A 23966-nucleotide genomic window follows, 5' to 3' on the forward strand; every position below is an offset into this window, starting at 1 on the left:
TCCGTCCCTTTCCTTTCCAGCGGATTACAAAATGATAGATGTAACATAAAATAATATTAGGAGGTGTCTGTCAGAATCGGGGCCATTGAGAAACCGTAATACGGTTGTAATTTCATACAAACACACACACACACACACACTCACTACATCTTCTCACTTATTTTATCTCTCAATCTAGTAGTGCATAAATAACAAATTGGGAATCAGTGAGATTATGCCCAAGAAAAACATCTGTGATTGCTTTCTGGACAGATCTCATTATAATATTGTTATTATTAGGATTTGAGAAAAAATGTTGGCAACACTGACATTCAAAGTCAAAAACATACTTTGCCCAAAAGATCGGCTTCCAGTGCAGGCAGTAAAAAAAACAAGAATGACGGTTTTTGTTCTTCCGCTCCTTCCTTTCTTTTGCGTTGCGTCGGTCGGTCGAGCTTCATCGTGCGCGCGCTAGTGACGCTAGCTAGCGTTTTTGGTATTGATTTGTATTGCACGTACGCACACCGAATAGACGTAAGAAAGCGGTTATAATGGCAAATGAAACGCCAGAAAGTGATTTTTCGATAGAATGTTTTCAAAACTACTCTGCACCTGAAGTTTTCGTCCAGGGCCTGGCGGGGATGGTTGATCAGAGCGACGTGGAAACTATAATTAGGGCCCAAAAAAACATGTAAGTACGATCATTATAACCCGTTGTTGAGTTTTCGAAATCATGTCGGATTGCCAGCCGGTTGCATTAAATCCGGACCTATATCAACTTCTGGCTTGGTAAGCCGACCCCGAAATGTATCTACACGTTTCGTTGCATATTGTCATTCGATATTTAATTGTGTTAGAATTAATTACAGCTTGGACTACATCATGATTAGTTCTTTGATTGTATAAAGAAACAGACAGTATTTGCATGTTGTCTTAACTGGCAGGCATTGTTTTTAGAACATACTAATAATTATTGATTCACGAGTATTGATATATGGAAACGACATAATTAAATACATAAATATTAATATAATTTGATAACATTCAACTTAAAAAATTATAGGATTAAAACAGTAAATAATATTATGTGATGATGGTTTGTATCTGCAAGTTGTCTGTCTTGCAGACCCAAACATTAGGTACTTGTATATTGCATATGATACTAATAAGTTTAATTCCGTAAAGATAAATAGATAAATAAATATAAATGTCATGCTAAAATTCATAATTAATACTGCATTGATATACAATTGACTTAAGATTATTAAAACGTATAAAACTATATATAATAACTAAATGATTGTAAAGGAAGTGATATGTGAAGGGGGAAGCGAGCGGGAGGACGGCGCGGGGAGGAGATGAAAGATGGCGATAAAGAGAAAAACAAGAATAGATGCATAAGTTTATTTGTTATGAACACTGAAATAAATTGTATTAAAAAAGTACTCGGATGTTTCCATCATCATCCTGGCCTTGCTTTTAATTGCCAAGATGGTGAAGAAACAAAAACCTTCGTGTAACGGAGATATGGGCTTTTTGGCGGGAACGGGACAGGCAACTCTCTTCATTGAAGGGGCTTAGGTTTCATCATTCATCGTCATTGTCTTTCATTGTTTCATTAATCATCATAAAGAAATAATACATAAGACATGGCTTTAGTTCTTACTACCTATGTCTATAAAGCCATGTCTTACCCTTCGGGGAAAACCTAAACAAAAAAGTAACGGAGATTTGCATAGGTACTTGGCGAAGAAATTAAGCAATTTTAATTAGAAATTGGTTAAATTCGTACATCAAATACTTTATTACGCCGAAACGAAACAATGTACCTAATTGTAGGGTGGACACATAGTAGCTTGTACTTCCACATAATATTTTACTTTGTTTCCTTTATGTAAGGAGATATGTTACCTGTTCTGTTTGCAAACTGGTATCACATGCCGTGCCCGTTACAAGTGTTACAACAGACAACTCTTCTGGTAATTGATCCACAAAACTAGCTTGTGATATTGTTTTATTATGTTGGAATACCTACAATGAAATTGATATTAAGATGTATCAGCAATTTTGAGGAAACTTGATTTGCACCTTTTGCAATTGTGAATAGGACACAAATCACAAAAAGTTGCTAGTGTGTCTAGCAAGATCAGTGAGGATATCTACACATAATAAATAAATAAAATAAAAATAGCCTTTATTCACCGAGGATATTATACACATACAGTTAATTAAATAAAGTTTGTTAAGATGACAGCCCTCAGAAGTGTATATTTTCCTTTTTCGCACTAAGCCTACTCTACTATGTTTCTGATCCATCCATGTCTAATATACCTATAATTTCTATTTTGTCTAGATGGGGCCTGTTCATTTAGGGAAAATAAGAATGATCTATTAGAAATCTAATCCTAAAAGTACCATAATGTTTTGTATGTACTAAACCTATGTTTGTCCTTTAGGTTACAACGCTTTGAAAAGACAACTGAAATGCTGACAAATTGCAACCAACTGTCTGCGAGCAGGCTACGTGCTGCTTCGGCTGAATTCAAGAAACATACGCAGCTACTTATGGATATGCGAAAAGACTTGGAGTTTATCTTCAAGAAGATCAGAGCTATTAAGACTAAACTTAGGTGAGGACACAGCGTTTGAATTATATTTATATGTTTGTAGATAAAAATATTTTCCATACAGAACAACACATAACATAGGAGATGTGGATACAGGCACAAGCCTGTCATTGCCTTGCCATTTATAAAACAATCAATGATATATTCTTATCTGTTTCAGTTCACAATATCCTGAGTCATATAAGATGGCAGTAGCAGCATCAGTTGCAAACCGAAAACCAGTTGATGAAGAAGAGGATGAATTTAAACCGGGCATGAGATTGGAATCAAAAATGGTGGCTACAGTGTCAACAGAAACACTTAAACCAGCTACCAGTGAAGACAAGAAGTCAAAAAAGAAAGAATGTAAAGATTTGAGCAATAACAATGCAGACATGAAAAAATCTGGTGAGCAGAAGAAAATAAAGAAGACTTCTTCTTCGTCAGAGACCGAGAGTGCTAGTTCTGGTGACGATAGCAGTACGGATACTGGTTGAAAGAATTCCATTCCGATGAGGTTCATTGGGAGGAAACATTCTTAACATTGCAGACAGTACAGAACAAAGGACACAAGGTGAACTTATATTTGAGAGAAATAGCTTTCAACTATCATATATAATAATTTATATTATATCCTAAATAAGTTGTGTCTTAATAAGACACGACTAATTTATTAAAAATATCATAGAAGGGAAGCTACAAGGAAAGAGTGGAAGGGGAAGGCCAAGAAGAGCTTACATGGAACAGATTAACGAGAAGGCACATGTCGTATCTTATAAGGAAATGAAATAATTGGCCTTCGATAGAGAAGAATGGAGAATGCTACACCGACAAGAGCGTGGCTCTTAAGTTAGTGGTGAATATAGCGGAGTGAGTGAGCATATTTGGTGTAAGGACATCCTCCATATTAGAGGTTAAGGATGTTATAGTTATATTGTTAGTCAGGAAACGTTATCATGTAAATGTATTGTGTATTTGTGAAGGAAGCAAGAGATGCTTCAGGCATCAAAGCCCGGTTACCCTGGTGGAAAATACGCGTGAGTTTATGTATGTATATATGTATTCTTTATTACATCATACTGGCAGAATAGGCTAGTTTCCAACTAGTCAAATCATTTACTTTTTACTAAACGTCAAAACACGAAATTTCTATGGAATTGCATATTAATCTTTAATGTTGCTTTTAAATATTTACTCTCAGTAGGTACTACTACAGTGTTATGTATATTTTTTACAGTAGCTGAATTGAATTGACGATAAGAATGATATTATTAAGCCTTTATTTCAGACATTTTTTTTTAATATGCTTATGTTTTGTTTTCGCCTGTGTGCCTTTTGCAGGCAAAGGCCTCCCCCAGCTCCTTCCATTTTTCTCTGTCCTGCGCTTTTGTTGTCCACACTCCCCCTGCTGTGTTCTTTATTTCATCTACCCATCTTTTGAGTGGTCTACCTCTTTTTCTTTCCCTGTTACTGCTGAACCAAAATAGCATTGTTTTGGACATATCTCCCTCTAACTCTATGACCTGCCCACTTCCATTTAAGTTTTCTAATTGTAACTGTTATATCTTTGGTTTTTGTATGTTTTTCGATAGGTGACGATAAAAATAATTAACCATAATATGTGAATACTTATTATTTATGCAAGACACAAAAGTCTACACACAATTATAATCATACTTTATAAAGATCATTTCAATTTACCTGCTCACTATAGTAATGCTCAACTTAGTATAGTAAGCCAAGACAAATTATAGAGAAGAGTACTTCCCACGTGTGGACCCTGGTGTCAGGGTTATTATTGAGCCGCCAAAAGCCCCTGACATGGCTCAAGTAATAACTATATGCTACGTAAATTGTAACTTCACGAGTTAAATCCACACACTCAATTCCATCTACGGACTACTTAACGTCAAATCAAATCAATTTATACAGCACACCACAACATCATTCATGATTTTCATGAATCATCCATTCGTTCGTTCATTTTGCGTCGGCAGGAATCTCATCCTTATGCTGCGGATATACCACCAATCCGCACTAAACGTCTTGTCTCTTCCTTTTGATGCGAACCGCAAAAGACTGGAACTGTGCCGTCGTCTGTTTTTCCAACTCATTATGATCTGGGAGTTTTCAAGGCCTTTGCTAGGTAAGCGTGATCCACCCTAGACTACATCGTCACTTACCTTCAGGTGAGATTGTGGTGAAACACGAGTCTATATTATTTTAAAAAAATATATAGTAGCCGGAACAGACTGGCTGAAACGCGAGTCTATATTATTTAAAAAAATATATAGTAGCCGGAACTGACTGGCTGAATAAAATAATTTGTTTCGTGGTCGTTTGGTCTCTCGTCTATCTATTCGGCGTCTAATGTTAATGATTCTTTGTTAATAACATCTGGCATTGTTCTAAACGCCAGGCTGCCCAATTTTCCCAACAACTTTTTCTGTGGTTTGCTTTTAACACAGTTAAGAACATCACGCCATCCTTTTCCGGGGTGTACCACGATATCGGTGTCTGTTTTCTATATGTATTATGTCTGTTCTAATGTGTACAAATATATAAAAACAAACAAAATATTAATTTACTTGCAGGCCTTTCAACGGCTAAGGTTTTTTGCTTTGAGCTCTGTTCTGTCCGAGTTGTTGTTCCTGCTGAATGTTACGCAAATTTGTCCAATTTCGTACTCATGATAACTAATCTGCCCGCAAATTTAAACCCTTCGAGCTTGGTATGCAAAACACTTAAGATGAACGAGTTTTTGAGAACATTTTATGATTGAAACTAGAAGTACTAAAGTGTTCCAGACCTAAAGGGCGACGAAGTGTGATGTGACCTGAAATATACGAACACAACAATCCCGAAATCGAAGAGGAAAATTAAGATGGGAACCTTGACACCTGTGGGAAGAAATGGCAAGAAGAGAATGGAAGTAACTTATGGATTTATGTTCCAAAGTACAGTATCGAATCGGTTTGGCTGGCCTCCCACAAGCGGGTCTCACCGGCTAGATTGAGAAGGCGCATACTTACAAAGAAGTCACGAAACTTATAAATAAACATCTGGAATTCTGGAAAAAAATAAAAGCTTACCGAAGAGACACGAAATCATCACAGCAGAGATAGATAAATAAGTACATACACATACAAACAGCCTATCGATGTCCTATCGCTGAGCCTCCCCACAAACAACCGGAGGAAGTATAAAACCACAACCACACTGCTCATCTGCTGGTTGTTGATAAACTTAAAAAGATAATATAAATCTGCAAGTAAAAAATCAAGTCACTTGATTTGTGTTGCCTTTAGATTGCCACTTCCAAAATATTACTAATATCATTAAGTTAAAGTCAGTTGTTTGCCTGGTCTGGACTTCTGGAGTGCCGTTTCTGAACGGATTTTGTCTTTTGTTGTTTCTTGTGAGGAAACTATCTTTACCCTTAAATGCATGATTTTATGCATGATTTTTTTTTTAGACCGAGAAAAAATATATTTTGGAGCCATGAATATGCTTAGGGAAAAATAATAAAAAAAATAGTTTTTTTTATTTTCATAGCTATTTTTATTAAAAACCATTTGTTGCAGAACTACAACACCATGCACTCACTAGACAATAACTACATATGAAAATTTTTAAAACAATTTTTGGTTGTGGTAAGACAAAGAGCTACTCCCTTCCGTGCACTTTCATAACTAAGTTTTGTTAACTGGTTAAGAAAAACCCTTTTTTATTATTGTTTTCACAACTGGTTTTTAAACAAGAATACGAAGTGTTCATTCATAACTGACAATCACAAATAGTTAAGAAACGAATAATTATGATTATGTTTTTATAACTAGCTACAGTCAGCAATAACATTTTTCCTTTAACCTTAAATCAAACACAGAATGTAATTTAGGTAAATTAACTTTTACTTAATATTTAAATGGGGCAATTATTTCTAAACAATGTCCAACAGTGATAGACTTATTTGTTAAAAGATGTATAGTATCCGCAATTTCTTGGTAATTTTTGTTCGATGTGTTTTTGTTTGTTTTGAACGACATTGAAATTTTTGTTTCTTTAATAAGAACATTTAGAATTGTTGCTAGCGACGCTTTTTGGCGTCCAACCATTCTATTAAGTCTTGCGTGCCAGCCTTCTAGATTGTTGGTGGTCCGAATTTCCTCGCCGTAGCAGCACCAAGTCTTGATAAAATTTATCTCGCTGAACCAGTAACGGTTTAGGTAATTGTTGAACTTTATCACTGCTTCAGTTTTCGGGGATTTGGTCATTGTATACTTGTAACCTGCCATTACATATCTCAATGGCAATCGGGCTAAGCCAGCACATCTCGCAATATGTCGTCTTTGTACTGTAGATTTAATCCCTAATCGTTTCGCCTTTTTAAAAAGGCTGGCACAAAAATGATAATAACATCCTTTCATTACTGCATTCGGAAAAAAATTACGTATCGCTTTCATTGCTGAGATTTCGTAATCCAGTGTCAATTTTACGGGGTTCCATTCAGGAATTTGTGACTTTATCATTTCAAATATAAGTTTGTAAGTATTTTCAGTTTTATTATGAATGAAACCAAAGAATAAAGGTACCATTTTTTTTTGTTATTTTATGTAGTCTATGAATGGTATATATTTGTGTGAAAGGTTCAGGGCGATTGGCGTTAGGAGAAGAGAAGGATTGCACACGAGTTCTGAGTTTGTCTCAAAATTTTTGTGTTAATTGTGTATTATTCTCCCCTTTGTATTGTTTAATCGTATTTGTTCTGTCCATTGGTGTTGGGTAAGTGTTTTGTGCTTATTTAATGCCAGGTATCGTCGACGATGTCGTCGATTCCACCTAAACCACCGGACCCATGTGCTCGCGTGCAGGATAGTGACTGTTCTGGCCAGGAAGTAGAGATGGCTGATATGCCGCCCCCAAGCCGTAAACGCCGAGACGATTTAGATACTAATATTGATATCCCCAAAAAAACTAAAAATTCCCCATCTGACTCACTGCAAAACATTTGGGTTCATGAAAACTTCGCCGACTCGAAAAAATACACTGATAATGACGACGGTCCCTTCATTGTCCATGTATCTCGCCAGGAAACTCACCCCAAAGCAGGTACCACCATTAGCCCAATCCAATTTGGCAAGTTATTAACTCATGCAAAAGTTACTGATGTTGCACGAAATGGAGTTAAGTTGGCGGGTCGCAACCGCATTTCCATTGAGTTCTTGTCCCCAGAGGCGGCAAATAACTTCCTAACAAACCCCTTGTTAGAGTCAAGTAGATTCTCTGCCATTATACCTACTTATAATATCACAAGGATGGGAATCATCCGTGGTGTTCCAACAGACTGGAGTTTATCTGAGTTTGTGGACAACGTTGAACTCCCAGATGGCTGTGGCCACATTTGTAAAGTCCGTAGACTAAACCGGAAAGTCTCAAAAGATGGTGTTAATGAATGGATCCCTACAGGCACTGTTGTTGTTACATTTACGGGTCAAACACTCCCCCAAAAAATTTTCTGTTTTTATACTTCACTTCCAGTGGAAGTGTACGAGCTACCCACCATTCAATGCCACAATTGTTGTCGATTTGGACACATTGCCAATGCCTGTCGCTCCAATAAACCTAGGTGCTTCCGATGCGCCCAACCTCACGCTGGGAACAACTGTTCCGTTCCAGAGGCAAATGCTACTTGTTTACTTTGTTTAGGTAGACACTTTGCCACAAGTAAATCTTGCCCAGAGCTTGGCCGTCAAAAAGTAATTAAAATTACTATGGCTCAAGAGAACATCTCCTTTCCAGAGGCCTCAGCTAAGGTGCCACCGGTTCGCCGTGCGTATGCTGACGTGGCAAAAACTTTGTTTGCCCCAGTAGCTCCTCCACAATCCCCTCCATCTCCCCATAGATTTATATCATACTCACAGCCTCACAGCCAATCAAGTTATCGGAAAACAGTTTTTACTCCGGTAGTGCGCCCAAGAGCTCCCTCGAGTCCGGGATATGACCGTGTAGCCCATCAGGCCTTAATTTCAGATAGAGATCCACCAGCCCCTAATAATGGGGTTTGTTTAAATAACTCTCCTACTCCGAGAGGAGATAATCTGTTGGACCTTTTAGTGTCAATGCTCGTCAATATATTGAATAGATATAGTGATTTTTCACCACCGTCCCACGTTGCCAATTTGTTAGGAGACTTGTCAAACGTTATTAACAAAATTCAAAATTATTCAGTGGAACGCTCAGAGTCTACGTCCTAAGAAACATGAAGCCTTACTCATGATTAATTCTCACGATCCAGGAGTCTTTGCTATCTCGGAGACTTGGTTTATACCGGGATCCTATTTTAGGCTACCGGGCTTCTCCTGTCTCCGGGATGACAGAGCTGATGGATATGCTGGTGTTGCATTGTTTATTAAGTCTACATTTACGTACTCCCGTATTCCTCTTCCAACTATAACAGGTATCAATGCCATTGCTGCCAAAATCCAAAATGTAACCATTATTTGCATCTATATCCCTAATCCCAGCGTAATTTCAATTTCGGACATTGAGTCAATTTTCTCCCACGTCTCTGGACCTGTTATTATTGTAGGGGATTTTAACATGTCACATTTAATATGGGGTGGTCCTGATTATGACTCCATCGGCTGTGATCTGGTCGACTTGATGGACTCCAGGAATCTTTGCCTCCTTAACGATGGCTCTCCAACGAGATATACTGCTCCGGACCGCAGAGTCAGCGCTGTTGACCTATCTATGTGCTCACCGGATATTAGATCTATGATCTCTTGGCAAATCCTACAAGAGAAATTTGGAAGCGATCACTACGTTATCGTTATTTCGTTTGACCAACCATCCCCTTCCCTCAGGTCTTTCGAACCCTTATTAAAATATCGTCTGTCTCGCGCAAATTGGGATAATTATTCTATTGAGGCTGATGCCAATTCTCATTTTGTCCCTCTCATCAACAATTCCAACGTTGAGGAAGGCTATAACCTTTTTGTTGAAGGCATTTGTAAAGCTGCAAATAATAACATCCCAATTAAAAAGTCTAAGATTGGTAGTAAAGTGTCTCCCCCTTGGTGGGATGCTCATTGTTCTGATATGTACAAACGCCGTAAAGAGGCAGAAATTAACTACTGCCTTACGATGACCATAGAGAACTATCTGCTTTTAAAAAAAATTTCAGCAACTGCCAAACGTTATTTCAAAAAAAAGAAACGGTCCTCATGGGTCCGATTCTGCCAGTCTCTTTCCCCCCGGACTCCTCCCTCCTTGTTATGGAGATCCATAAAACGTTTTAGGGGTTCTTTTTCTGGTCGTAGTTGCGACTCGAATGATTATTCAAAATGGATACATGAATTCACAAACAACCTGGCTCCTTTCTCGGCTGCTAACCGTGACTGCTTATCTTCGCCATACCCTTCTGCTTTTCCTCATCACTCACTCAATGATCCATTTTCTATGGTAGAGCTCCTATCATCCCTTCAATCCCTTAGGGACTCATCGCCTGGTATAGATGGTATCCCATATTCCTTTCTTAAAAAATCTGGCCAATTTACAAAATCTTTATTCCTTTCAATAGTTAACAAATTTTTTGAAACAGCTTTTGTTCCAGAGTCTTGGAAAAACCAGATAATTATCCCAATTTTAAAACCAGGGAAAAACCCTTCGAAATGCTCTTCCTACAGACCTATTGCTCTTTCGTCAACCCTTTGCAAGACCATGGAACATATGTTAAAAAGAAGGTTGGAGTGGTTTGTTGAAAGTAAGAATATTTTAGCTAAAACTCAGTATGGGTTCCGTAAAGGTTTGAGCACCACTGATAGTATAGCTATTCTAACCACAGACATTAGAATTGCCCTCTCCAACAACCAGTTCTTAGTGGGAGTATTCCTCGATATCTCCGCTGCCTATGACAATGTCCTGCTTCCGGTTCTCAGGCAGAAACTGCTCAATCTGAGTATCCCTGTGAGGTTAGCATATTTCGTATGTAACTTGTTGATGGAGAGATCAATACAGGTTCGCGTCCAAGGTTCCCTTCTGGAACCAAGGCGTGTATGGAGAGGTTTACCGCAGGGTTCTGTTCTTAGTCCCCTGCTTTACAGCCTTTATACTTACGACCTAGAACTATGTGTTAATTCTTTTTGCAGTGTCCTCCAGTATGCTGACGATCTAGTCTTATATGTTTCGTCTGACTCGTTAGAAGAGGCAACTACCAAACTTAACCAAGCTCTCTTATACCTCGAAGATTGGCTGTCAGATCATGGCCTGTCCCTGTCCGTAGGGAAGAGTTCCGCGGTTGTATTTACTAGAAAAAGATCTTTCCCGGACGTTGACATATCCTTTGCGGGCGAACAAATTCCTGTCCGCCAAGGTGTAAAATTTTTGGGGATATATTTGGACAAAACTATGTCAGGCAAAGACCATCTAAATTATATCGTAGACAAATGCGAAAAAAACATTAATATATTACGCTCCCTATCAGGTGTATGGTGGGGTTCTCACCCCTACTCTCAAAAACTAGTCTATAATGCTATTGTCCGTTCAATTTTTGATTATGGGTCTCTTGTTTTGGAGCCTTGCAATAAAACCGCGTTAAGAACTTTAGATAAAGTCCAATATCAGTGCCTGAGGATTATTCTGGGTGCAATGAAAAGTTCTCCCACAAATGCCCTTCAAGTAGAAGCCTTAGATCCCCCTCTAGACACTCGTAGATCTTATCTCGCTGACAGATATTTTTCTAAAATTATTCAGTATAACAATCACCCTTTATTACCAAAGCTAGAACTTCTCTCATCTATTATCCCACGCAACCATTATTGGTCCAATAAAGAACATCCATGTCTTATTAAGAGTCTCCAAAAATTTAAGGCCCTTGAGTATAAATGCTTTCAAACAAATATAAACCCTCTTTTCTTGACTTCATTTGATTCTCTCCTTTTTAAACCGAATATCATGCTCAGTTTTGGAATATTAAAGGACTCACCTGGTGCAAATGCTATCTTTGATGACAAAATTAATAGTGCATATAATGATTGGTTGCATCTTTATACAGACGCTTCAAAGGCAGATGATGGACGGGTTGGTGCCGCTGTCTGGGCACCAAAGTACTCAACCCTTTTAAGTTTCAAATGTCCTCCAATATGTACCGTGTTCACAGGCGAAGCTGTTGCTCTATTAGAAGCTGTTAAATTTATACGTGCCCATAACTTCCAAAAAACTATTATCTTTTCAGATTCTTTGAGCTGCCTTTATGCAATCGACTCAAACCAATTTACCTCCATTTCTAAATCACCTTTAATCTTACAAGTTAGAGAAATCTTATATGATTGCCACATTAATAACATTGAAGTAGTCATTGCCTGGATACCAAGCCATACGGGAATCAGAGGTAATGAAGTAGTTGATTCATTTGCTAGGGAAGCAATAACGTCCGGATGTGCCGATCATTATCAGTTTTACGCGCTTGATCTCGCGTGTATGGCGAAAGTAGACTTAAATAAAGCTTGGCAAAAAAGTTGGGATCGTTCCAAGCAAGTAAAGGGGCGGTACTATGGAGATATCCAACCTGAAATTCCCTCAAAACCATGGTTTTTCCGTTATCGCTCGGCGGACAAACAAACCACATCGGTTATATGCCGGCTCCGTATCGGCCACGCGTGCACCCCACTAAATTTATTTAAACTGAAGATACGAAATTCTCCCATGTGTGACTGCGGAACTGAAGAAGGCTCCACAGATCACATTTTCTTCAACTGCCCCTTACAACCTATCTCTTTGTATGATATCCTGCCATCGAAAATTCCCAGGCCCATCAATATGAAATCCCTGCTTTTATACATTAACACGCCTTTCATTAGACTATTTTGTAAATATATTCATAGATGTGATATTAAATTATAATTATCTGTTATACTGACCAATTATTAAATTACTGTTATTAAGTGTGCATTTGTGACGTTTTGTTTTGTCTGTCTGTGTGCTTAATACCGTGTTTTCCTATTTCAGGTAATACAATACTTATCCCTGGAATTGACTTTGGATAAATTTATCAGACATTCTCTATGGACAAGTGTCTTTTCTATACTTGACTCTGGCAGTAATGGTTGTCTTCTATACGACGACCGGTTGCCATTAACCATAAAGTTGAAGTTGAAGTTGAAGTTGAAGGTTCAGGGCAAGACTTAAAAGTTCCATCCAGAAAGAAATGTTCGAAATTGTCCAAATACGTTTTGGCGACCGTGACAGGACAGAAAATGTGGCAGATGAAAAGGCGTTTGTGCAACGTACAAAACAATATTTTATTCGGAGAGAGAAAAATGACACTCAAAAAACAGCAGTTGTAGATCTGTTACTAAGCAACATACGTCACATGTTCATTCATAACTGACAATCATAAATAGTTAAGAAACGAATAAGTATGATTATGTTTTTATAACTAGCTACAGTCAGCAAAAACATTTTTCCTTTAACCTTAAATCAAAATAAAAACAACAGAGTTAGAGTTTTTATCGAGAGTATTGCATGCGGAAAACGGATGAGGTTCTTATCTCAATAAATTATTATCTATTATTGATATGTAAACTGCAATGGCATGACATTGTCATTTTAGTATTATTTAGTTTTCTATTGCAATTGAGTGCAATTTATATAAAATTTAAAGCAACCGAAAACTTAAGTGATAAACTATGTCGCTTTCTAAGCCCACCATGGAGTTCATAACGACAAAAAGGGATCGCGAGAAACTACTATACGACGGCCGTCAGTACCATAAAATTAAAACTTATGTGAACGAAAATGTTTTTTGGAAATGCTACAATAAAACCGGTTGTAAAGGTAATGTGACATTAAGCAATGAAAACCATATAGTTAAAGAGGGCGTGCACGATATTGATTGTTTACCTAATAGTGCAAAATATCTAGTTTTGAAGAAAATGAAAGATTTGAAAACTAAAATAGTAGCTAATGTCGATCCAATACAAAAACAGTTTGAAGAAGTAGTATGCGAACTGGAAGACGATGGCGTGCACTTAGTTGCTGACTTACCAAAATTTGACTATATTAAAAGTGGTCTATACAAAGCAAGAAATAAGGCATTAGGAGTTTCTAAGCTCCATTTTGAATCACCAACTAAAGTAGAAATACCAAAAAAATATAAAAACTTCCTCCTGGCTGACTATAACGACAATGACACAAACAACAGGATTTTAATATTTTCTTCTTGTGATATAAAAACGTATTTGGACAATTTCGAACATTTCTGGATGGAACTTTTAAGTCTTGCCCTGAACCTTTCACACAAATATATACCATTCATGGACTACATAAAATAACAAAAAAAATGGTACCTTTATTCTTTGGTTTGAGTTATTCGTCGTTTCGCACGCAAAAGATTCGCACGATCGTGCGAATTGACACCATTCGATTTTACCTAATGTTTTTGTCTTCATTTCGCACGATCATAAACATCTGATGTAGCTAAGTACAGTCAGCTACAAAAAAGCTTTTTAAAACGTTTTTTAATTCATATTGATGGGATTAAGTATTAATAAAACAAAATATTTTTAATTTTACATATATTTCACAAATCAACATCGCAAAAGTATAAAAGTACTTACATCTACAAATAATCAACAACATCACACAATATTAAACTAGTTATAAAATTATCAATATAATCAACAGTTTTACTAAAGCATTTGGCTGGTTAAGACTTAAGTAGTTATAAAAATAATCTACATAATAAATCAGAGTTCAAGATGATTGTCATAACGAAACTTTAACGTACTTACATCTACAAATTATAATCAACGACATCACAGAATATTAAAGTAGTAATAAAATTATCAATATAATCAACAGTATCACAAAAGCATTTGGCTTGTTTATTAACTAAGTATTTATAAAAATCTACATAATAAATCAGAGTTCAAGATGATTGTCATAACGAAACTTTAACGTACTTACATCTACAAATTATAATCAACGACATCACAGAATATTAAAGTAGTAATAAAATTATCAATATAATCAACAGTATCACAAAAGCATTTGGCTTGTTTATTAACTAAGTATTTATAAAAATATACATAATAAATCAGAGATCAAGATGATTGTCGAAACCATAAAAAATCATACGACGAGACTTTCTATACAAAATTCAACACTAATGTTTCCGTGTCTGAATTGGGTAATTGTGGTAGCAATGTGTTCATCGATATCGCAGGTTTCTTTCTTTTTTGTTGTAATATTAGATTCTTTTAAATATAAAGTTTGATAATAATTATCTTCTTGTTGTAAGACAGTCAAAAAATGTGCAATACTTTTGGGTTTATTATTAATTTTTTTGTTTACGATAGCATGCCAGCTCTCAACCATATTTGTAGTACGATGATGACTACTACTGCAGGACAATTTGTCGGTAAAAAAAGAAGTTTCATTTAACCATGTCTCTACAAAATAATTGTTAAACAAGACAATTTTTTCATCGTTGGGACATTGAGACATGATGTACAACCACCCATTTTCAATAACTTCTTTGGGCAAATGTGCCAAAACAGTACACCTTTTTATATGTTTTCGAGCCAGTGCAGATTTTGTGATTCCTACTTCGTCAGCTTTTCGCCACAAACTTCTAGAAAAATGAAAGAAACACCCACTAATGCAAGTCTCTGGGAATATATCTTTGATCGCTGACATTTTCGCCCGCTCGAAGTCGAGTATAATATTTTTGGGATCAAATTGAGGAATTTGACTCTTGATCAAGGAAAACAATATTTTATAAGTTATTTTAGTTTTGTTTGCCAATAACGCATAAATCACAGGTATTATATTCGTGTGTGTTTTACTACTTCCTAAATCAACATGCAAGGTATACAACTGCTGAAAAGGTTTTAGACAAAATTTAAAGGTTCCATCACATAAAACTGTCAAATTGGGATTTGCCAATATTGTTTTGCAATGCTCACCAGCGAAAAGCAAAATTCTGTTCCTCGAGTTGTAGTAATCAGCTAATAAAAAGCTTTTGAATCTTTCGGGCACAACAACTTGTTTCAATGTATTAAAACATTTTTTTTACACCCAGCGACTTATTTCGGTTTCGATAAAACTTATTCTTAACATTTTTAAATGTGGGAATTCTTTGGATGAGGCTGATTCCCTTGTCTTTTAGCTCTGCTACAGTCTGTCGAAAAACAGTTGGTATAGGTACAGTATAGTCAGTTTTAACTTTTTCAACGCACTCGTTAAATTTTATCTCAAGCTCATTTGACGTAAAATCAGGCTCACAGTTGTGTCTATCCTCCCGTTTAATAGAGTTATCATTATTAATAACAAGCATAGATTTGCATATGTGTCTCTTCGAACATCTCCAAACACAAGAAGCTTTATTTCTCCTGTGTAAATTATATTTGTGGCCCGCGCGAAAAAGTACTGGCTTTCCTCGTTTTGATTTGATTATTTCATGTCCAGTTGTATGCGTACTTGAAGGTCCGGCTGGTGGATCATTTCCTGAATTAGATGGGCCAGGTTGCGATCCATTTCCTACAAAGAAAAATGTTTCTAATCTCAAACCAGCTTTTTAAATCAAATCTAGAATATTTATTAAGGTAAAACACACTTTTAAATTTAATTATCAAATGAATTTCACATTTTCTCAGTTTCATCTCATAATTTCTACCAATGCCAGTCAAGATAGGATAAGCACAAGATGGCCGCCACAAAACAAAAAACATTTAAATATACAGTGTTTTCGGGGACGTATAGCGAAAACGTTAAGACCGTATAATATGATCAATTTTATCGACAAAAAACTCCCCATGGGGGGCGCCCACCCCATGTAGTGATTTAAATTTTTTAATTACCTTTTTTATACGGTCTTAAAGTTTCCGCTATACGTCCCCGGACACACTGTATAACTGAACGAAGTAGCCGTTCGAACATTCACAGTAACACTATTATACTATTATATTCTAAATACACTTACCTCCAGCGTACATGAAAAACAGTAAAAACACCCACATTTTCATTTTTAAAACTTAGGACATGTTGCAGTTTAATATGCGCGAGCGCAGTAAAAGACGCTTAAGGAAAGACTGACTGACGTCACTAAGATGCACCACTAGAGATTAGATAAAAAGAAAGAGACCGCGCTATCTTTTTGGGCTACATTAACGGTTAACGTGATGAAAAACGCCGGAGTGAGAGAGATGGCGCAATACTAGGAAGCGAGCGAGGCTTACATCCTTCTTGCTTTCTTCTCACTCCGAAGTTTTGCTGTCACGTAATGTGACCGAGCATATCAGTAGTGTAGATGTTTTATTTATGTATAAGTACCTATTTCAGATAACAAACTTGATATTAAGATTTCATACATGGTCATTTATTCGTAGTCGTTTATAAAACTTGATTTCAATATTTTTACCTGACTGTACATTGTACGTGCGTGCGAAATGAAGACAAAAACATTAGGTTTTTTTTTTTTTTTTTTAATTTATTTAAATGAAAAACTTAAACGGTAGATTTACAGATCATCCCCGCCAAACTTATGAAGTTTGATGGCGAGTAGCGCTCATATGTTTATATCTTAATTTACCTACCGACAGTAATTGTTAATACAAATAATATATTACTTACAGCTATCGAGCAATACACTTCTTAGTTTTAATTTTAACAGATTTTTACTTAACTTATTATTTTGTCTTAACAAGCTTATTTTATTAAATATTTTTGGCACTAAATATGACGACATTCTTTCTCCATAATAATTATTTGTTTTAGGTTGTATCAGTCTTTTCTCTCTTACACTTCTTGTATTGTATTTATTTTTAACGGTTACTTTGTACTTTTCGCTATAGTAATGCTCTAACCCAATTAAATATTCAACCTTCATATCCACAGGCAAAATTTGACATACAGGAAATAACTGATTATAATCTACACTACACACTTTCTTTACTTTTTTGCTTACCAGAAACTTTATGAGCCTTATCTGTATATTTTTGATATCATTCAAGTATGTTATAAAAGTACGGCCATATACAATTAATCCGTAAGTAATAAGCGAGTCTGCAAGCGCATAATATACAATCTTTAGCGTATGGTTATTAAGCACTCTTTTTAATTGGTAGAATTTTCCAAGCACTGACCTCAGCCTATTACAAACTTCACTAACATGCGTTCTCCAATTAAAGTTTCTGTCTATCGTTAGGCCTAAATATTTGAAAGTTTCTACATACTCTAGCTTAGCGCAACTACAATTATTTTTTTTGTTATGTAGACATTGGTACGTGTGACCTATTATTATCTTCAAATTATTCCCATGTGCCGACTTAGCTCGACGGTTATATGGCGAGTGTATATGCATGCACTTAGTTTTGGAAAAATTTAGTATGATCCCATTATCATGAGCCCACATAGTAATATTCTCAAAATCATTCTGAATACTCTTTTGAGCTTCTAAAATATCTTTTGATGCATAAACCAGACACATATCATCTGCATACATATACACTCGACACTGCTGGACGACATTAGACACACTGTTTACATGCATTATGTATCCTACCGGCCCAAAAATAGATCCAGTTGGTACACCTAGGTCCACCGTAGCCTCATCACCAGCCACTCCATTGATTAAGGTACGTATTTTTCTGTTGGTTAGATAACTTTTGAACCACAGGTTTGTTGGGCCTCGTATTCCACATTCATCCATCGCTTGGAGTAAGATATCGTGATCTAGAGTATCGAAAGCCTTTTTATAGTCAATAAATAGTGCTATAAGCTGCTTACCATCGTTAAGGCATTCGTTAATATAGTCCGCAAATCCAGTTAAAGCCGAGACAGTGCTTCGCCCCCTCCGAAAACCGTGTTGGCTATCCGACAGTATATTATGCCCTTCCAGGAATTTACTGATTTGACCAACTACTACTTTCTCGACAATTTTATCTAAGACTGACAAAATCGCTATAGGCCTATAGTTTACATATTCCAGATGGCTACCAGACTTGTATATAGGACGAATGATAGCATATTTTAGCTGGTCGGGATATGTACCACTACTCAAACACATATTTATAAACGAAGCTAAAATTGGACATAATTGTTTTTGTAAGTATTTCACGTCACTTACCCTTATTCCATCTAATCCTGGTGCCTTCTCGCTTGACAAAGTATTAATGACTTTTTTTATATCCAAAGAACTTACCTTGATGTACCTGAAACTAGCCTCACTTGGCTTCACATATGTTTTTCTGTCAAGAAACTTTGTATTACATACATGTTTAATACCTTGAATTTCTTGAGTAAAGGTTTGGGCAAATTTGGTACATATTTCTTTTGTATCACTAGTTTTACCTAAATATTTTAAAATTACAGAGTCTAAATTATTTTTAGTGCAACCCAGCCAAGAGTTTATGTTAGACCATATTTTTCTGAAATCACCGTTACATTTTTTTATTTGTTCTTGTCTGTATTTATTTTTAGCTTCATTTATTAATTTATTGACTTTATTTCTAAAGCGAGTATAATCTAATCTCTTATTCATGTTTTTTGGTGCCGCTTTCCACATTCGAAATAAGTGGTCTCTTCGCAATAACATAGAATACAAATGACTATCTATCCATGGTTGACTTGTTCTCTTATTTTGTACCGTAATCGTAATTGTACTCTCTTTGTAAACACTATCAAAAACTACACAAGGTTTGCTGCAACGTCAACGGGCAAGTTATCGAAAGTACCTGCGACCAGTCATATTCATCCAACCTCCGCTTTACTTGTTTATCACAAATAACCACTCGTTTGTTATTACTGGTTTTCGAGCTTGCATCGTTCCGTATATCCAAGTCTAGCGCTATACCTATAGCATGATGATCGGACGTGTGTGTCTCAAGTACATAACTTAACGCCGGGCGATCATTGCGTCTCGTTCGCACCCATATGTGATCTATACACGACGTCTGCGTCTGCCCGTCCACTATCGCTTCTCGCGTTATCTCTGACGTAGGTATGACACTTTGCAGGCCGTAGCCACACAAGGTGTTTTTGTATATCTTCGTTGTGGGATCCAATTTATCGTTCAAGACATCCAGGTTTGTATCTCCAATTACAATAACGTTATCATAGGTGGGTATAGATTTAAGGACATTGTTCAACTGTTCTATAAACATTAATCTGTTTCTTTCCGGTGGCCTGTATACGGCGATTATATGGCAGGTGCTCGTTCCTGTCTTGAGTTGGCCATGGAGACACTCTGAGGCTTGGGTGGTACTGTTCTCAGCGTCGAAATTAAGACTATCCTTAGTGTATATTAGTATACCTCCTCCTCTCCTAGTTTCTCTTGTGTATATATGAGTTTCATATCCAGTAATTTTATAAAAAGGTAATTCTTCTTTTCTAATATTTATTTCGCTTAATATTATTATATCTATTTCATATTTATTCTCCTCTAATAATACTTGTAATTTATTGTACTGTTTCCTTAGTGATGCTATATTTAAATAGAAGATGTGTGTGCTAACATTATTCCTTAGTGCCAAATCCGTGCTCAATATTTTCATGTCGTAATATCTTTTATATTCAAAATCTACAGGTAAATCTGTTTGGTCGAATGTTGATACCAAAGAATCGCGTAGTGTGTGCAGGGCGCGCTAGATGCACGTGTTTAGTTACTATTATTTGTTGATTCATCGAACTTATCCAAGTCCTTTTCCGATTTAATGTTGTATATCTTTTTTTCCTCACTATTTTTCTTCACCAATATGTTGCCATTTTGAGCCCAGATGTATTGGTATCCCTTCGGTTTAAGCTTGTTTCTTAGGGCGCCTTCAAATTTGCCGCAAGGTGCCGCGCGGAGGCAGCGCGTCTGCAGCGCTGCAGTCGCGCTGCCGTCGCTATGTTTGAGAACGGTAGAGTTGTATTTTAGTTTTACGATGGACTCAGACGAAGAAACACTGCTCTTAGTGTTACTATTGATAAAAAAAAAAAGAATTTTGAACAAAAAACAAAAAAAAAAGAAGCCTAACACAACGTTGCCATTATTTTGTATAACCCAACAAACTGAATTTTATAAAGTGAAAAGTTACAGTGATCAAAAATTTCAGAATTATTTAAGACTGTCAAGAAAACAATTCTACGAATTACTTTCTCGTTTAGAACCTTATATTGGAAAACAAAATACAACCTTCAAAAATACTATTTGTGCTGAAGAGAGACTATTTATAACACTCAGGTGAGTAAAAAATTATAAAAAAAAATACATATTAATAATTGTTTTATTTTTTAAGTAAATCACATTACACATTTTTCTTATTACTATTTTTAAATATTGTCATTACTCTCTGAAAACAAATTCTCATAAATAGACGACATATCAGTCAGTTGTGATGGTGATTCTTGTATTGACACATTGGCTGGGCTTTGGCTTGATTGATTCGTAGAAGTAAAGTAGCCATGATGTTGTTGATAAGAATATTCGAAATTATCATTGATAAATCGTCGTATCAGACCGATCATTTCGTACTTTGCGTCCGTCTTGCGGTGTTCAGGTATTTTCTTAAAATCACTTAATAATGATAATAAAAAACACCGATCGCCATCATTTTCAATAGATTCATCTTTTTTTTGCATTCTTTCAATGAGTATTTTCAAAATTTTATTAGTGTCATCTTCTACCGGCTGCTCCGAAACTTTCCTCTTTTTTGATGTCGAGGGCTGAGTAGAAATATCAATAGGTCTGGTCTCCGACAAACACGATAAAAATTGAAGTCGGTCAAAATGTTGATATTTTCGATGTGATGAGGCAGCTGATCCACTCTTTGATGCTCTTTGCTTATTAAGTTCACGACTATAAGAATCCCTTAGGTTTTTCCATGTGCGTTGCAGTAGTATAGCTGAAAAAAAATTACAATCAAAATTTTTATTTACAGGTTCTTGGCAGAAGGTTGCAGTCTTACAAATTTATATCATACGTATAATCGTGGACTTTCTACGATTTGTGCTATTGTCAGAGAAGTTTGTCGAGCAATATACGAAAACCTCCATACTATTTATATACCTGAGCTTCAAGAAGAAGATTGGTTAATTATTGCTAACGGATATTACACTAAGGCCAATTTCCCTAATTGCTTGGGTGCTATTGATGGAAAACATATAAGAGTAATCAAACCAGAGCATAGTGGTTCTCTATATTACAATTATAAAAATTACTTTTCTATTGTTCTTTTAGCGATATGTGACTCAAACTATTGTTTTACGTACATAGATGTTGGGTCATATGGAAAAGCTTCTGATTCGCAAATTTTCAAAAATAGTAACTTTTACAAAAGACTACATGAACAGGACTTAAATATTCCCAATCCGTTGCCAATTACAAATGATGGACCACCAGTGCCTTTTATTTTCATTGGTGACGAAGCATTCGGAATTAGTAATTTTATACAACGACCTTACGCTGGCAATCACCTAAATGAGAAGAAACGTATTTTCAACTATCGTTTATCGAGGGCAAGAAGATACATTGAGTGTTCGTTTGGCATAATGGCAAATAAGTGGAGAATTCTTCATCGTCCGATAAATGTACAAATACCCTTTGCTGAAGATATCGTTCGCGCGTGTTGTGTGTTACATAATTTACTTAGGAAGACGGATTCAAAGCAATCCAGCTCCAACCCAACAATGCTGAGATACGATTTACAAAACATACAACAAAATCAAAATAATCACCCACAAATAAGTGCTACGACTATACGTGATACACTAGCTGATTATTTTGTTAGTCCAGAAGGAGAATTGTCATGGCAAACGATGAAAATATAAAGAAGTTGTGTTAAAAATATGTAGGTATACTTACATGCTTCATTTTTTTCACTTGCGGTCTTGTTTGTAAAATTTTCAATAAATTTATTACATATTTCTTCCCAAGCCTTTTTCTTTTCGATTTTATTGCTGTACTTGTCGGACCTCGAATCCCATATCGCTGGACGACTTTCAACTTCATCGATAAATTCTTCAATCTGATTTTCGTTCATGTTTAGACTTGAACAACATATAGACACGTGCGCAACGTCACTAGTCGATCGATGAACTGATGCGCGATTGCAGCGCGAGCGCAGCGCTGCAATCGCGCGTTTTTTATCTGTATGGATTTACAAAGCAGCGCGACCGCAGCGCTGCAGACGCGCTGCCTCCGCGCGGCACTTAGCGGCAAATTTGAAGGCGCCCTTACAATCCATAGTAGTTGGCGTTTGTGTTTAGGTAGATCTTCATTTATATATATCGGATTATCACTGCCATCGCTGTATACATTCTTGTTAGTAATCTTGTTTCCTTTCTTTGCTGACATCCAGTTGGCTCGAGCACACCTAGAGCGGAGGGTAACCGTTACGATGCGGGGTTTAGTGTGGTCTTGGTTTTCTCGCCCTACCCTCTGGGGCGTCTTCGATATCATTCGGGTCTAAATTTAATTTTCCAGCCAAATTTTGTATAACCGTTTTGGTGTTTTCGTTAGGTTTTGTCTCCAATCCGTGAATCTCAATGTTTTTCTCTTTATCGCGTTGCTCCAGGTCTTGTACTCTCTCCTCAAGAGCTTTATTATATTTTTCCAAGTAGACACATTTCTGCTCCAACGACTTGTATTTCTTTTGAGATTCTTCTTTATATTCTATCAGTTTCTAGTACATGTCAGCGTAAAATTCAACAGTGGCGGTAAGCTCCTCGATTTTCTTATCGACCTTGTATAGTACCTCTAGTTTCTTGTTGACCTCAGCTAGCACTATTTCTCCCGTCGTCTCACTTGGATTTAGCGTTAATTTTGACTCCATTACTGGCGGCTGCGAAGGGCTATTTCCAGTTTTCTGACAATCTTCACACGTTTCCGTAGGTAAGAATTTCTTCGTATTTTGAGCACACTTTTTGTGATACACTGAATTACAGGCACCTTTGCATTTCACTAAGTCATCTTTATTTACAGACACGAAGAGTTTACATTTCTTGCACTGTACCATTTTAAATAGGTAGTAAATTTAGAGCGATAGCGTAAACAATCAGTAGGTAGTTATAAGCGTTCGCACACGTCCGTACGCTGAGCGCGCGCACAACGGAACTCGTGTACCGCACAACGGAACAGGTAAAATCGAATGGTGTCGATTCGCACAATCGTGCGAATCTTTTGCGTGCGAAACGACGAATAACTCTTTGGTTTCATTCATAATAAAACTGAAAATACAAACTTATATTTGAAATGATAAAGTCACAAATTCCTGAATGGAACCCCGTAAAATTGACACTGGATTACGAAATCTCAGCAATGAAAGCGATACGTAAAATTTTTCCGAATGCAGTAATGAAAGGATGTGTGTGTATAGTCTTTTTTTTATTATTATAGTT

At 36.5% G+C, this 23966-nt stretch overlaps 2 protein-coding genes across 2 annotated transcripts; both read left to right on the forward strand.

Moving 5' to 3' along the window:
• Positions 1 to 367: 367 nt before the first annotated feature.
• Positions 368 to 17256, forward strand: LOC126376701 (kxDL motif-containing protein CG10681). The gene is made up of 4 exons (XM_050024254.1): positions 368 to 670; positions 2436 to 2609; positions 2767 to 7231; positions 12756 to 17256. The coding sequence occupies exons 1-3, from the start codon at positions 531 to 533 to the stop codon at positions 3080 to 3082; spliced, it is 630 nt and encodes a 209-aa protein (XP_049880211.1). The 5' UTR covers positions 368 to 530; the 3' UTR covers positions 3083 to 7231; positions 12756 to 17256.
• LOC126376591 (uncharacterized) lies at positions 16809 to 22497 on the forward strand. Its single transcript, XM_050024080.1, has 2 exons — positions 16809 to 20811; positions 21509 to 22497. Exons 1-2 carry the CDS (start codon positions 20363 to 20365, stop codon positions 22395 to 22397), a joined length of 1338 nt encoding a protein of 445 aa, XP_049880037.1. The 5' UTR covers positions 16809 to 20362; the 3' UTR covers positions 22398 to 22497.
• Positions 22498 to 23966: the final 1469 nt, after the last annotated feature.

This window comes from Pectinophora gossypiella, chromosome 21 (assembly GCF_024362695.1).
Source record: "Pectinophora gossypiella chromosome 21, ilPecGoss1.1, whole genome shotgun sequence".
NCBI lineage: Eukaryota > Metazoa > Arthropoda > Insecta > Lepidoptera > Gelechiidae > Pectinophora > Pectinophora gossypiella.